The sequence below is a fragment of the Coregonus clupeaformis genome, chromosome 7, assembly GCF_020615455.1.
Source record: "Coregonus clupeaformis isolate EN_2021a chromosome 7, ASM2061545v1, whole genome shotgun sequence".
Lineage (NCBI taxonomy): Eukaryota > Metazoa > Chordata > Actinopteri > Salmoniformes > Salmonidae > Coregonus > Coregonus clupeaformis.
The window spans coordinates 75,621,936-75,637,234 of NC_059198.1; the positions used below are offsets into that span (position 1 = coordinate 75,621,936).

General features: G+C 47.0%; 1 protein-coding gene across 4 annotated transcripts in view; it reads right to left on the reverse strand.

Moving 5' to 3' along the window:
- The window catches only part of LOC121569302 (disco-interacting protein 2 homolog C-like), a 34,413-nt gene extending 19,182 nt beyond the window's left edge, over positions 1-15,231 (reverse strand). The window contains exons 1-16 of one of the 4 annotated variants that reach the window (XM_041880132.2): positions 14,852-15,231; positions 11,322-11,393; positions 10,864-10,965; positions 10,532-10,657; positions 9,927-10,193; positions 9,714-9,836; positions 8,972-9,238; positions 8,277-8,474; positions 7,871-7,962; positions 7,612-7,722; positions 7,107-7,230; positions 6,902-7,011; positions 4,058-4,160; positions 3,761-3,825; positions 3,574-3,667; positions 3,298-3,417 (exon numbers count right to left, since the gene is read on the reverse strand). In XM_041880132.2, the coding sequence (XP_041736066.1) occupies positions 3,298-3,417; positions 3,574-3,667; positions 3,761-3,825; positions 4,058-4,160; positions 6,902-7,011; positions 7,107-7,230; positions 7,612-7,722; positions 7,871-7,962; positions 8,277-8,474; positions 8,972-9,238; positions 9,714-9,836; positions 9,927-10,193; positions 10,532-10,657; positions 10,864-10,965; positions 11,322-11,393; positions 14,852-14,930 (2,053 nt within the window). In that variant the 5' untranslated portion in view covers positions 14,931-15,231. Of the gene's footprint in view, positions 1-3,297; positions 3,418-3,573; positions 3,668-3,760; positions 3,826-4,057; positions 4,161-6,901; positions 7,012-7,106; positions 7,231-7,611; positions 7,723-7,870; positions 7,963-8,276; positions 8,475-8,971; positions 9,239-9,713; positions 9,837-9,926; positions 10,215-10,531; positions 10,658-10,863; positions 10,966-11,321; positions 11,394-14,851 lie in introns of all 4 variants that reach the window. The other 3 variants (XM_041880131.2, XM_041880134.2, XM_041880133.2) reach the window with 3 other exon arrangements.
- Positions 15,232-15,299: the final 68 nt, after the last annotated feature.

Consider the following 15,299-nt stretch of genomic DNA (forward strand, 5'->3'; position numbering starts at 1 on the left):
AGAGAACTAGGAGAAACATAGAGAGGACTATGAGAAACATAGAGAGGACTAGGAGAAACATCGAGAGGACTAGGAGAAACATAGAGAGGTCTAGGAGAAACATAGAGAGGACTAGGAGAAACATAGAGAGGTCTAGGAGAAACAGAGAGAACTAGGAGAAACATAGAGAGGACTAGGAGAAACATAGAGAGGACTAGGAGAAACATAGAGAGGTCTAGGAGAAACATAGAGAGGACTAGGAGAAACATAGAGAGGACTAGGAGAAACATAGAGAGGTCTAGGAGAAACATAGAGAGGACTAGGAGAAACATAGAGAGGGCTAGGAGAAACATAGAGAGGACTAGGAGAAACATAGAGAGGACTAGGAGAAATATAGAGAGGACTAGGAGAAACATAGAGAGGACTAGGAGAAACATAGAGAGGACTAGGAGAAACATAGAGTGGACTAGGAGAAACATAGAGAGGACTAGGAGAAACATAGAGAGGACTAGGAGAAACATAGAGAGGACTAGGAGAAACATAGAGAGGACTAGGAGAAACATAGAGAGGACTAGGAGAAACATAGAGAGGACTAGGAGAAACATAGAGAGGACTAGGAGAAACATAGAGAGGTCTAGGAGAAACATAGAGAGGACTAGGAGAAACATAGAGAGGACTAGGAGAAACATAGAGAGGACTAGGAGAAACATAGAGAGGACTAGGAGAAACATAGAGAGGACTAGGAGAAACATAGAGAGGACTAGGAGAAACATAGAGAGGTCTAGGAGAAACATAGAGCGGTCTAGGAGAAACATAGAGAGGACTAGGAGAAACATAGAGAGGTCTAGGAGAAACATAGAGAGGACTAGGAGAAACATAGAGAGGACTAGGAGAAACATAGAGAGGACTATGAGAAACAGAGAGAACTAGGAGAAACATAGAGAGGACTAGGAGAAACATAGAGAGGACTAGGAGAAACATAGAGAGGTCTAGGAGAAACATAGAGAGGACTAGGAGAAACATAGAGAGGACTAGGAGAAACATAGAGAGGTCTAGGAGAAACAGAGAGAACTAGGAGAAACATAGAGAGGACTAGGAGAAACATAGAGAGGACTAGGAGAAACATAGAGAGGTCTAGGAGAAACATAGAGAGGACTAGGAGAAACAGAGAGGACTAGGAGAAACATAGAGAGGTCTAGGAGAAACATAGAGAGGACTAGGAGAAACATAGAGAGGACAAGGAGAAACATAGAGAGGACTAGGAGAAACATAGAGAGGTCTAGGAGAAACATAGAGAGGACTAGGAGAAACATAGAGAGGACTAGGAGAAACATAGAGAGGACTAGGAGAAACAGAGAGAACAAGGAGAAACATAGAGAGGACTAGGAGAAACATAGAGAGGACTAGGAGAAACATAGAGAGGACTAGGAGAAACATAGAGAGGACTAGGAGAAACAGAGAGAACTAGGAGAAACATAGAGAGGACTAGGAGAAACATTGAGAGGACTAGGAGAAACATAGAGAGGTCTAGGAGAAACATAGAGAGGACTAGGAGAAACATAGAGAGGACTAGGAGAAACATAGAGAGGTCTAGGAGAAACAGAGAGAGGACTAGGAGAAACATAGAGAGGTCTAGGAGAAACAGAGAGAACTAGGAGAAACATAGAGAGGACTAGGAGAAACATAGAGAGGACTATGAGAAACATAGAGAGGACTAGAGAAACATAGAGAGGTCTAGGAGAAACATAGAGAGGACTAGGAGAAACATAGAGAGGTCTAGGAGAAACAGAGAGAACTAGGAGAAACATAGAGAGGACTAGGAGAAACATAGAGAGGACTAGGAGAAACATAGAGAGGTCTAGGAGAAACATAGAGAGGACTAGGAGAAACATAGAGAGGACTAGGAGAAACATAGAGAGGTCTAGGAGAAACATAGAGAGGACTAGGAGAAACATAGAGAGGGCTAGGAGAAACATAGAGAGGACTAGGAGAAATATAGAGAGGACTAGGAGAAACATAGAGATGACTAGGAGAAACATAGAGAGGACTAGGAGAAACATAGAGAGGACTAGGAGAAACATAGAGAGGTCAAGGAGAAACATAGAGAGGACTAGGAGAAACATAGAGAGGACTAGGAGAAACATAGAGAGGACTAGGAGAAACATAGAGAGGACTAGGAGAAACATAGAGATGACTAGGAGAAACATAGAGAGGTCTAGGAGAAACATAGAGAGGTCTAGGAGAAACATAGAGAGGACTAGGAGAAACATAGAGAGGTCTAGGAGAAACATAGAGAGGACTAGGAGAAACATAGAGAGGACTAGGAGAAACATAGAGAGGACTAGGAGAAACATAAAGTGGACTAGGAGAAACATAGAGAGGACTAGGAGAAACATAGAGAGGTCAAGGAGAAACATAGAGAGGACTAGGAGAAACATAGAGAGGTCTAGGAGAAACATAGAGAGGACTAGGAGAAACATAGAGAGGACTAGGAGAAACATAGAGAGGACTAGGAGAAACATAGAGAGGACTAGGAGAAACATAGAGAGGACTAGGAGAAACATAGAGAGGACTAGGAGAAACATAGAGAGGACTAAGAGAAACATAGAGAGGACTAGGAGAAACATAGAGAGGACTAGGAGAAACATAGAGAGGGCTAGGAGAAACAGAGAGGACTAAGAGAAACATAGAGAGGACTAGGAGAAACATAGAGAGGGCTATGAGAAACATAGAGAGGACTAGGAGAAACATAGAGAGGACTAGGAGAGACATAGAGAGGGCTAGGAGAAACATAGAGAGGACTAGGAGAAACATAGAGAGGACTAGGAGAAACATAGAGAGGACTAGGAGAAACATAGAGATGACTAGGAGAAACATAGAGAGGACTAGGAGAAACATAGAGAGGACTAAGAGAAACATAGAGAGGACTAGGAGAAACATAGAGAGGACTAGGAGAAACATAGAGAGGACTAGGAGAAACATAGAGAGGAGTAGGAGAAACAGAGAGGACTAAGAGAAACATAGAGAGGACTAGGAGAAACAGAGAGGGCTAGGAGAAACATAGAGAGGACTAGGAGAAACATAGAGAGGACTAGGAGAAACATAGAGAGGACTAGGAGAAACATATAGATGACTAGGAGTAACATAGAGAGGACTAGGAGAAACATAGAGATGACTAGGAGAAACATAGAGAGGTCTAGGAGAAACATAGAGAGGACTAGGAGAAACATAGAGAGGGCTCGGAGAAACAGAGAGGACTAAGAGAACCATAGAGAGGACTAGGAGAAACATAGCTTGATAGATAGGAAGTAGAGTTACAGGGGTTAGATCCGTCGGCGACCAGCAGCATCCGGAGGGAACTCAGGCTGATGTCCTTCTGCTCTCTGTGGGCCACCAGAGCCCAGTGCATGTCCCTGGACTTTACACACGCTACCTTGGCTGGAGAGACACACACACAGTGTTGACATCAGTGTTAACACAAAGCTGAGATCATATACTGCCTGAATGATTGACATATGACTTCATAAGAATGTCTTGTAGATTGACATATTCATTTACTATTGAGCAGTTGATTGACAGGTGGGTGTGTCTGACCTTTAAAGTGGTAGACCTTTTGTATCCAGGACAACGGGTTGACCTTCATCAGAGAGTAGGGAACGCTGATCACATGCATCATATTCATCACGCTCTGGAGATAGGAGACACACATAACCTTTAACCTCTAACCCTTAACACCTTATCATACTTTCCCTGACACCTGACCTCTAGTAGCAGGTCTTACCGTGAGGATGCCGTGCCACAGTCCCACATCCTTCTTAAAGTCTAGAACATTCACTATGGTCTCCGCTGCAGAGAGACAGAGGGGAGAGGGGGTAGAAGGGAGTGGTGGAGCAAGAGAGGGAAGGAGACAAAGAGAGACAGATGTCATGAGATCACTGAAGCCAGAGAGAGAGAGAGAGAGAGAGAGAGAGAGAGAGAGAGAGAGAGAGAGAGAGAGAGAGAGAGAGAGATTACCTGGCAATGTGTAACTGTGTGTGTGTGAGAGAGAGTGTGTGTGTGTGTAGAGTGTGTGTCTTACCTTCTGTGTAGCCACAGGACTGTGTGAGGGCTTGGCAGTGAGTTAGCAGAGCGATCCTCATCACCGTCACTCCCAGAACACTCCCATCCTTACACGTCTTGTACTGGGAGAGAGAGAGAGAGAGAGAGAGAGAGAGAGAGAGAGAGAGAGAGAGAGAGAGAGAGAGAGAGAGAGAGAGAGAGAGAGAGAGAGAGAGAGAGAGAGAGAGAGAGAGAGAGAGAGAGAGAGAGAGAGAGAGAGAGAGAGAGAGAGAGAGAGAGAGAGAGAGTTAGAGGGAGTTAGAGAGGGAGTTAGAGAGAGAGAGAGAGAGAGAGAGAGAGAGAGAGAGAGGGAGAGAGAGAGAGAGAGAGAGAGAGAGAGAGAGAGAGAGAGAGAGAGAGAGAGAGGGAGTTAGAGGGAGTTAGAGAGGGAGGAGTTAGAGAGAGAGAGAGAGAGAGAGAGAGAGAGAGAGAGAGAGAGAGAGAGAGAGAGAGAGAGAGAGAGAGAGGGAGTTAGAGGGAGTTAGAGAGGGAGTTAGAGAGAGAGAGAGAGAGAGAGAGAGAGAGAGAGAGAGAGGGAGTTAGAGAGAGAGAGAGAGAGAGAGAGAGAGAGAGAGAGAGAGAGGAGTTAGAGGGAGTTAGAGAGGGAGGGAGTTAGAGAGAGAGAGAGAGAGAGAGAGAGAGAGAGAGAGAGAGAGAGAGAGAGAGGGAGGGAGTTAGAGGGAGTTAGAGAGGGAGGGAGTTAGAGAGAGAGAGAGAGAGAGAGAGAGAGAGAGAGAGAGCGAGAGAGAGAGAGAGAGAGAGAGGGAGGGAGTTAGAGGGAGTTAGAGAGGGAGTTAGAGAGAGAGAGAGAGAGAGAGAGAGAGAGAGAGAGAGAGAGAGAGAGAGAGAGAGAGAAGAGAGAGAGAGAGAGAATGAAAGTGAAATGTGTAGAGTAACAAATACATTCGGAATGTATTCACACCTTTTTTTACTTTTTGAAAATGTTGTTGCGTTACAGCCTTATTCTAAAATTGATTAAATAAATAAAAATCCTCATCAATCTACACACAATTCCCCATAACGATAAAAAGCGAAAAAAGGCTTTTCAAAAATGTTGCTAATTTATTACATATAAAAAACAGAAATAACTTATTTACATAAGTATTCAGACCCTTTGCTATGAGACTCGAAATTGAGCACAGGTGCATCCTGTTTCCATTGATCATCCTTGAGACGTTTTTACAACTTGATTGGAGTACACCTGTGGTAAATTCAATTGAATGGGGCGGCGCGCAATTGGCCCAGCGTCGTCCAGGGTAGGGGAGGGAATGGCCGGCAGGGATGTAGCTCAATTGATAGAGCATGGCGTTTGCAACGCCAGGGTTGTGGGTTCGATTCCCACAGGGGGTATGAAAAATAAATAAAAAAAAGTATAATAATAATGTGACTAACTGTAAGTCGCTTTGGATAAGAGCGTCTGCTAAATGACTAAAATGTAAATGTAAATGTACATGTACATTTGGAAAGGCACACACCTGTGTATATAAGGTCCCACAGTTGACAGTGGATGTCAGAGCAAAAACCAAGCCATGAGGTCGAAGGAATTATCCGTAGAGCTCAAAGGCAGGATTGTGTCGAGGCACAGATCTGGGGAAGGGTACCATTGAAGGTCCCCTCCATCATTCTTAAATGGAAGAAGTTTGGAACCACCAACACTCTTCCTGGAGCTGGCCACCCAGCCAAACTGAACAATCAGGGGAGAAGGGCCTTGGTCAGGGAGGTGACCAAGAACCTGATGGTCACTCTGACAGAGCTCCAGAGTTCCTCTGTGGAGATGGGAGAATCTTTCAGAAGGACAACCATCTCTGCAGCACTCCACCAGTCAGGCCTTTATGGTAGAGTGGACAGACGGAAGCCACTCCTCAGTAAAACACACATGACAGCCCGCTTGGAGTTTGCCAAAAGGCACCTAAAGACTCTCAGACCATGAGAAACAAGATTCTTGGCCTGAATGCTAAGCGTCACGTCTGGAGGAAACCTGGCACCATCCCTACGGTGAAGCATGGTGGTTGCAGCATCATGCTGTGGGGATGTTTTTCAGCGGCAGGGACTGGGAGACTAGTCAGGATCGAGGGAAAGATGAACGGAGCAAAGTACAGAGAGATCCTTGAAGAAAACCAGAGCGCTCAGGACCTCAGACTGGGGCGACAAGACAATGTAGGAGTGGCTTCGGGACAAGTCTCTGAATGTCCTTGAGTGGCCCAGCCAGAGCCCGGACTTGAACTCAATCGAACATCTCTAGAGAGACCTGAAAATAGCTGTGCAGCGACGCTCCCCATCCAACCTGACAGAACTTGAGAGGATCTGCAGAGAAGAATGGGAGAAACTCCCCATATACAGGTGTGTCAAGCTTGTAGCGTCATACCCAAGAAGACTCGAGGCTGCCAAAGGTCCTTCAATAAAGTCCTGAGTAAAGGGTCTGAATACTTATGCAAATGTAATATTTATGTGTTTATTTTTTATACATTTGCACAAAGAAATTAAAACCTGTTGTGTGTAGATTGATGAGGGGAAAAAAAACGATTTAATCCATTTTAGAATAAGGCTGTAACGTAACAAAATGTGGAAAAAGTCAAGGGGTCTGAATACCCCACCCCAAAAATAAATAAAACATATTGTAAAGTGGTTATCCCACTGGCTATAAGGTGAATGCACCAATTTGTAAGTTGCTCTGGATAAGAGCGTCTGCTAAATGACGTAAATGTAAATGTAATACTTTCCGAATACACTGTACATTAAAAACCCCTTAGGTTTTTGCTAAAGCAATTTGGATTGATTTACATAACAAGTTATCTTTGTAATGGAAATGTAATGACTGTGTTACCTCTATATATGCTGTGTCGCTGTTTGCATCTTTGATGTGAGGGAACCAGTCTCTGGGAGGCTTGGAGAGATGCTTCGACTCAGTCACAAACCACAGCAACTTAGGCCACCCTAGAGCGAGAGAGAGAATAATTTGGCTGCATTCATACACTGTTTAGGAACTAGATTCTTAGAACACATGTACATGCACGCACACATTCACTTACCTCTGAACTGTGGTATCTCTCCTGTAGCACTCTTGGGCAGGCCTTTATGGCAAGCATCACTGGTCAGCGCCACGGTAACCCCACAGCTACCCAATAGGAACCCGATCTGCTGGCTGCCAGCATCCTATTGGACAAGACAGACACGTTCATGTCCAACACAAAAACTCCTATACATATTTATTTTATTTAACCTTTATTTAACTAGGCAAGTTAGATAAGAACAAATTCTTATTTACAATGACGGCCTACACCGGCGCCGCCCTATGGGACTCCCAATCACGGCCGGTTGTGATACCGCCAGGAATCGAACCAGGGGGTCTGTAGTGACGCCTCAAGCACTGAGATGCAGTGCCTTAGACCGCTGCGCCACTCGGGAGCCCAATATGTGCTTATTGCTTATACAACACAACATACAGTATGTCAATGAAATAAGGTGTTCCCAGGGCTCTGTGCTTGGACCCCTGACTATTCATTTTTCCTCACACCCAGATGTATGTAGACGTACCTTGCGTGTGAGGGGCACCTCTATGGGTACAGGGACCACCTCAGCCAGCAGGCAGCCGTAGAAGGCCACCATGAAAGCCACCGGGTCATTGTTAGGAAACACCAGTGCCACCTAGGGGATCGGAGGAACACAGACAGGGAGAAAATATTACAATCCGTCTTGTCCTTAATTCTGATATCCATTATTAATAACATAACTAGCACAAATACAGTGTTTTGTGTTATGTTATTAGAGGGATGGATCTTCTATATGTACTCACTCTGTCCCCTGGTCGCACCATGGGCTCCTGCTTGCTGCCAAGCTTGTGGAGGATGTTAAAGGCCAGCTTGACACTTCGAGACCATAGCTTCCCTATGGACACAACACAGGGCTGAGTGAGTATTTGTGTGGCGTGACTGTGTGGCTGTGTGTGTGTGCGGTGTGTTTGTGTGGTGTGTGTATATGTGTCACAGGAGGTTGGTGGCACCTTAATTGGGGAGGACGGGCTTGTGGTAATGGCTGGGGGCGGAATCAGTGGAACGGTATCAAATACATCAAAAACATGGTTTCCATGTGTTTGATGCCATTCCATTCACTCCATTCCAGCCATTATTATGAGCCGTCCTCCCCTCACCAGCCTCCTGTGATGTGTGTATGTGTGAGTGACTCTGTGTGTGTGTAGTTACCATATGTGAGTACATATAGAGGTTTGCCAGTGGTGTCCAGGCTGGTGAGACAGGGGGCTTTAGGGCTAATTGTGCCCCAGCGTTGGAGAGCAGCCTCCAGGGAGGGGGGCCAGTTAGTCACCACCCCCAGGGCCTCTCCTCTCACTGCTAACATCTCTGCCCCCTCCGGACGGCGCTGCTTGGGATCTGGTTGCTGGACTACAGAGACAAAGACAGAGACAAAGACAAAGACAAAGACAAAGACATAGACATAGACATAGACAGAGACAGAGACAGAGACAGAGACAGAGACAGACACAGACACAGAGACAGAGACAGAGACAGAGACAGACACAGAGACAGAGACAGAGACAGAGACAGACACAGACACAGAGACAGACACAGAGACAGAGACAGAGACAGAGACAGACACAGAGACAGAGACAGACACAGACACAGAGACAGAGACAGACACAGACACAGACACAGAGACAGACACAGACACAGACACAGACACAGAGACAGAGACAGAGACAGAGACAGAGACAGAGACAGAGACAGAGACAGAAACAGAGACAGAGACAGAGAGACAGAGACAGAAACAGAAACAGAGACAAATACTAAAGATTAATGCAGAACCTTTCACTAAACTTTCAGATAGCCATACTTAAATATTCATTTATTGATTGACTGATTTATTGGTTGATAGCTCCTACCTTCTAGAAGTTCTTCAAAGTCATCAACGAAGAACTCTCTGAGCGGAGGTCTACGAGGCATTTTCAGAGTGTTCACTAGCTGCTGGATCTTAGCAGATACGCGACTGCTGACCGGGACACCGTCTCCAGTCTCCATGCGTTCAGCGTTGCCGTACTTCTGCGTGTTTCGGGCGATGGTTCCTATGTGGCGCTCTGAGTGGGAGTGGGGGTGGGAGTGGGAGGAGTCAGATGAGTAGCCAGTTACATCAGGAGGAGCAGAGTGATTCTCTACAGAGAGAGAGAGAGAGTGAGAGAGAGAGAGAGAGAGAGAGAGAGAGAGAGAGAGAGAGAGAGAGAGAGAGAGAGAGAGAGAGAGAGAGAGAGAGAGGGAGGGAGAGAGAGAGAGAGACCAAAGAGAGAGAAAGAGAGAGACAGAGAGAGAGCGGGAGAGAGGAAGAGAGAGGGAGAGAGAGAAGGAGAGAGAGAGAGAGAGAGAGAAAAGAGAGAGAGAGAGAGAGAGAGAGAGAGAGAGAGAGAGAGAGATAGATAGATAGATAGATAGATAGATAGATAGAGAGAGAGAGAGAGAGAGAGAGAGAGAGAGAGAGAGAGAGAGAGAGAGAGAGAGAGAGGGAGAGCGAGAGGGAGAGAAAGAGTGTTAAAGCAGTGGTATGGTACATGTATAAAAAGGATCAAGGTGTAGGTGTGTGTGCACGTGTGTGTGTGTGTGTGTGTGTGTGTGTGTGTGTGTGTGCGTACTGACCGTCAGACTCCAGTGGTGGAGGCCACAGCATATCAGAACCGAACTCACAGGATCTTCTGAGAGAGCCTCCGTTCTCCGCCACACCCAGAGCTGGCTTACGCTTCAGAGACAGGTGCCCTATACCTGCAGACACACACATACAAACACAAATTAGATGTAAACACACACACACACACACTGTTACACAAATAAGCAAAGTGAAGTTGTACTCACCGTGGTGTGTTTGTGAGTGGTGAGCTGACACGTGGTGTGACTGGGTCAGGTGTGGGTGTGAGAGGTGTGGGTGTGAGAGGTGGGCGTGTGCGAGCGAGTCAGCCAGTCGTCCTGCGTTGCCGCTGCCGCCGCTCTGAGTGGACGAGGAGGACGAGGAGGTGGAGCCTAGGTGAGCTGGACCTAAGTGGGCGGGGCGAGTCATCCAATGTTCCATCCCCGGCATGTCATCACCTGGCCCCGCCTCTTCCTCCGAGCCCGACGAAGAGTCTGAGCACAGTGGGGACAGTCCTAGTGAAGGTCAGTAACCTTCATACAACCTTCATACAACATAACTGCAGCCCATAGCTAACCAAAACACAACCTAACCCCAACCCTATCTGACCATGAAGACGGGCCTAGTGAGGGTCAGTAGTCTTCATACAACATAACTGCGTAGCATAGCATATAACTAACATTACTACAACCTTAATAGAACTTAACCGTTTAAGAGAATGAGGACAGGCCTAGTGAGGGTCAGTAGCCTTCATACAACCTTCATACAACACAACTACAGCATAACACTAACATAATCATATCATAACCTGATATGTGTGTGTGTGTCTCACCTGGGGGTGTGTAGGCGTCCATGGATGTCTGTACCACCAGCGATCGTCGTTTGGAGGGCATGGGCACTGCCACCTTGCTCTCCACATGTCTGGCTAACACTGCCTGTACCGCCTCACTGTGGACGTCTGGGGGGTGATATGGTGTTGGAGAGAGAGGAATTGTATTAGTCAATTTAATCAAAACACTTCTATCTATATGTTGACTAATGAAAGGTCAATCTAAAGGTGAGTCTACCAACAGTTAGAATGACTCTGTTCTAAGGTGACGTTCAGCACCTTATCTGTAGTTAAGGTGTGTGTGTGTGTGTGTGTGTTTGTGTGTGTGTGTGTACCTGAACGATAGCGTTCATCGCGTGTTCCAGAAGAGCGCCGTCTGTGGAAGCGAGCAGCAGACGGGGGGCCGAAGAGGGGGTGGTGGGACATACCCTCCATTCCTACACAGAGAAAAGCACACACACACAAGCACACACACAGAGACAAGCACACACACAGAGACAAGCACACACACAGAGAAAAACACACAGAAAATGATTGAGCGAGTCAAAAAGATACAATCCAAGCCACAGACAGAGAAAGATACAAAAATCACCAAACACTCTCAGTGTGGAAGGAGCTTTCAGCATATTGAATATGCTGCTACATTGAGAGTATTGGGAGTAATACAGAGTATCTTGTGACCCAGAGTGAGAGAGAGCCAGGGATTAAAGAAGGAGGGTTAAACCCAGTGGGTCTAGAATAGATGTGCTGCATAGAGGTGTTCTACTAGAGGACGGACTGTGCATTAATGTACCTCCAGGATGAGGAACGTACGCCCTGATCAGCTTAGACCGCTTCTTCTCATAACCCTTCTGTGTGATGTCACCTAGCAGAGAGAGGGGGGGATAGAGAGAGGGAGAGAGAGAGGGGGGAGTGAGAGAGAGGTTGTTTTGAGTGTAAGAGTATCAGTTAACCCTTCTACAGTGTGTGTGTGTGTTTTAAGAGAGAGAGAGAGTGAGTGTATGAAAGTGTGTGTGTGTGTGTGTGTGTGAGAGAGAGAGAGAGAGAGAGAGAGCGCGAGAGAGATAGAAAAAATTCAGACACAGTGAGTGTGTGTGAGAGAGCGAGTGTTTGTATGTAAGTATGTGTGTGTGGGTGAGGGAGAGAGGGAGAGAGAGACAGAGAGAGAGAGAGACAGACAGAGACAGAGAGATAGACAGAGCGAGAGAGAGAGAGAGAAATAAGAGAGTGAAAGAGAGTGTCCCCTAGCATGACGTGTTTGTGTGTGTGGAGAGAGAGAGAGAGAGAGAGAGAGAGAGAGAGAGAGAGAGATAGAGACAGAGAGAGAGAGACAGAGATATAGAGACAGAGAGAGAGAGACAGAGAGATAGAGAGCGAGAGAGAGAATGTGTTTCACAATCTGAGGGTAGCCAGAACATCTGGGTCCAATCTGCTCATCTGTTCCTCGCTATGTTATTCAGCATGTGTGTGTTTTATATCTGAGGCCTTTCTGCAGATCAGCAACAGCATGGCGGCATTCCTGTTTCTGCACACAAACACACACACACACAGGCACACACACACTCACAAGCACACACATACACACACACACACGCGTGCACACACACACACACACACACACACACACACACACACACACACACACACACACACACACACTCAGTCCACAGGGAGACGCCATCTTCCTCTCTCAGCGCAGCAGAGCAGGGAGGGAGTTGCCTAGCAACCATTCTCCTGGAGAAGGCCTGGTGGCCATCTTGGATTTCAAGCGTCAGATGTAAAAACTGGGCTAATCTAATGATACCTGCCTGTGTGTGTGTGTGTGTGTGTGTGTGTGTGTGTGTGTGTGTGTGTGTGTGTGTGAATACCCCACTGAAATATCAGAGTTCATAACAGCTCTATGGCTCCTCTCGATCTCCTATTCTCTCTTTCTTCAAATTATATTCTCTCACTCTCACACTTTCATACAATACAGCTGAGAGGGAATATATAGTCCATCCATGTCACAACCAGTTAAAGCAAAGTTTCATTTTCCTGGATGCAGAAGAACATTTTATTGAAACTTCCATTTTCCTTCAAGTGGCTGAAAATTGTTAGCAATCATAGAAAATTGGAAATAGTGTGTATTTGTGTGTGTGTGTGTGTGTGTGTGTGTGTGTGTGTGTGTGTGTGTCGGCTGTGTGTGTCTCACACTGATCGCCAGAATCACATCAACGCCCAGCTGTGATTGGTTACAGCCAATGAACTAATGAAATCACACAGATTGGCATGGCATCTCTCCCTCTCCCTCTATCACTCTGTATACCCCCTCTCTCCCTCTCCCTCTCTATCACTCTGTATACCCCCTCTCTCCCTCTCCCTCTATCACTCTGTATACCCCCTCTCTCCCTCTCCCTCTCTATCACTCTGTATACCCCCTCTCTCCCTCTCCCTCTCTATCACTCTGTATACCCCCTCTCTCCCTCTCCCTCTCTATCACTCTGTATACCCCCCTCTCTCCCTCTCCCTCTCTATCACTCTGTATACCCCCTCTCTCCCTCTCACTCTCTATCACTCTGTATACCCCCTCTCTCCCTCTCCCTCTCTATCACTCTCTATACCCCCCCTCTCTCCCTCTCACTCTCTATCACTCTCTATACCCCCCCTCTCTCCCTCTCACTCTCTATCACTCTCTATACCCCCCCTCTCTCCCTCTCCCTCTCTATCACTCTCTATACCCCCCTCTCTCCCTCTCCCTCTCACTCTCTCTCTATACCCCCCCTCTCTCCCTCTCACTCTCTATCACTCTGTATACCCCCTCTCTCCCTCTTTCACTCTCTCTTATTTCTCATTTTATCTCTGTATCCACACAACCTCCTTTCATGTGGTCATAAACATATCCATTCCACCCACAAGACGGCCATAGTAACCAAATCCACTTCCAGCCACATACACATACACACACACACAAACACGTCATGCTAGGGGACCTTGGGCTGTCAGGCTGAAACCTGTGTCCCAGAGTCCTCTCTGTCTCCACATGCGTGTCCAGAGCTGGGCCAGGGGGCTCACACACACACACACACACACACACACACACACACACACACACACACACATACCCTGTCCCTGTCCCTGGTCACTCGATGGGCCAGAGAAAGGAAGAGAGGAAGGTGGGAGAATAGTGTGTAGCCAAAGAAGCTGGACAAAAACAGAACCACTGCAGAAAATGGTACTGTCTGCTCACTTTGACTGCTTCCACAAGTGATCTTTTAATAAAGCTTTTAGTGATGGGCCTACATCAACAATGTTTTGACAGAGCGACACCTGATAAAGACCATGATGTATCCTAACACATCCCTGTCAGTAGTCATCAATCCATGTCCACATACAGCACCTGTCTATCTCCAGTAGAGCACCTGTATCGCCATCAGTACCTGTCATGTCCTGGTTCTGCTCTGATGAACAGCCTATGGAGGGACAGCTGGTTTTGGGATCCAACAATAATAGCATTAAAAATACGCTACTGGCTGCAATGAAAAACGTCAACACATCACCATTAGGCTATAGGCGTTCAACAGTGTGTCCCTAACACGCTAGCCCATGATGTAAACCACACACACAACATACACCAGGAGCGTTGACAGCAATATATAGAGAGCAGACAATGTATATGAATAAAATATGTCAACATTATATAACGCAGAGACAAATGCGCAATATATCTAACAATTACTCGCTGCAAAATAATCTCCGAATTCCATTGGTGAATCCGCTTGGTTGTGATTTAACAGATTCGGTGTAGGCTATTTTATTTTAGATTCAATCGTCGCCAGAAAAAAAACACCCAAATCATCATCATTATCATCATCAGCAGCAGCAGCTGCTGAGTGTGCAGGCCAAAACACCGAGCCCGAGCCTGATCACGAACACACACCACAGAACCGTATCCTGTCACGCAGTGTTGCATTGATATTATTAAATTCATACGTTTGAGCATGACACACACTTATAGGCCTAAACACATACACGCACGCACACAGGCCCGTGGACGCACGGACAACAAACGTATTTCAAGTCTTAACACCCCAATGGTTTCAAGGTCAAATACCGGGTTTGTGTCGGCGTCACCACCAGAGAGACAAAGGCAGGCGGGTCAATTCCGCAGTGGGCTGTTGCTCTCCCCTCACCCTGTCCCGGCTAAAGCAGGCTGGGAGGGCAGCTCTGACAAACATCTGGAGGGGCGGAGCAGGGGAGAGAAAGTGGGGTCTGGGGGAACGGGCCATTACTGTAGAGATTCCTCTACGTTAACGGAAAAACGGTGCGCGCGGGGTTTGTTCTTACCCTCTGACAGCTCGAGCTCCAGCTCCGCCAGCCGGGCGCGAACCTCCAGTGGTAACGGCGACGCCTCACGCTCTGCCATTAGGTTATACGGTAGACAAATCTATCCGTTCTCCCTCTGTTGCAGTCTCCTCCTCTACTCCAGCAGAGAGAGCTATTCCGCGGATCCTCCTCGGAGGCAGCGAGCGGTGCGTCGAGGCGAACAAAGAGAAAATATGTTTTGTCGGTTTACCGGGGCCCCGGCATGGCCTCGTTAGTCTACCTCCTCTCCGTTATTATCGTCTCTGTGATGAGGGACCACTGAGGGTCGATCGGTGGGTCTCGAGGCTGCTTGCCCGGGGATGCGGTGCTGATGATGAGACTCGCGCTGTTTGGAGCTACTGTCACGTGATGTATGGAGGAGAGGAGTGCTACCAGGAGGGACCGAGGGGGGCGCCGCGTGGGAGGCAGG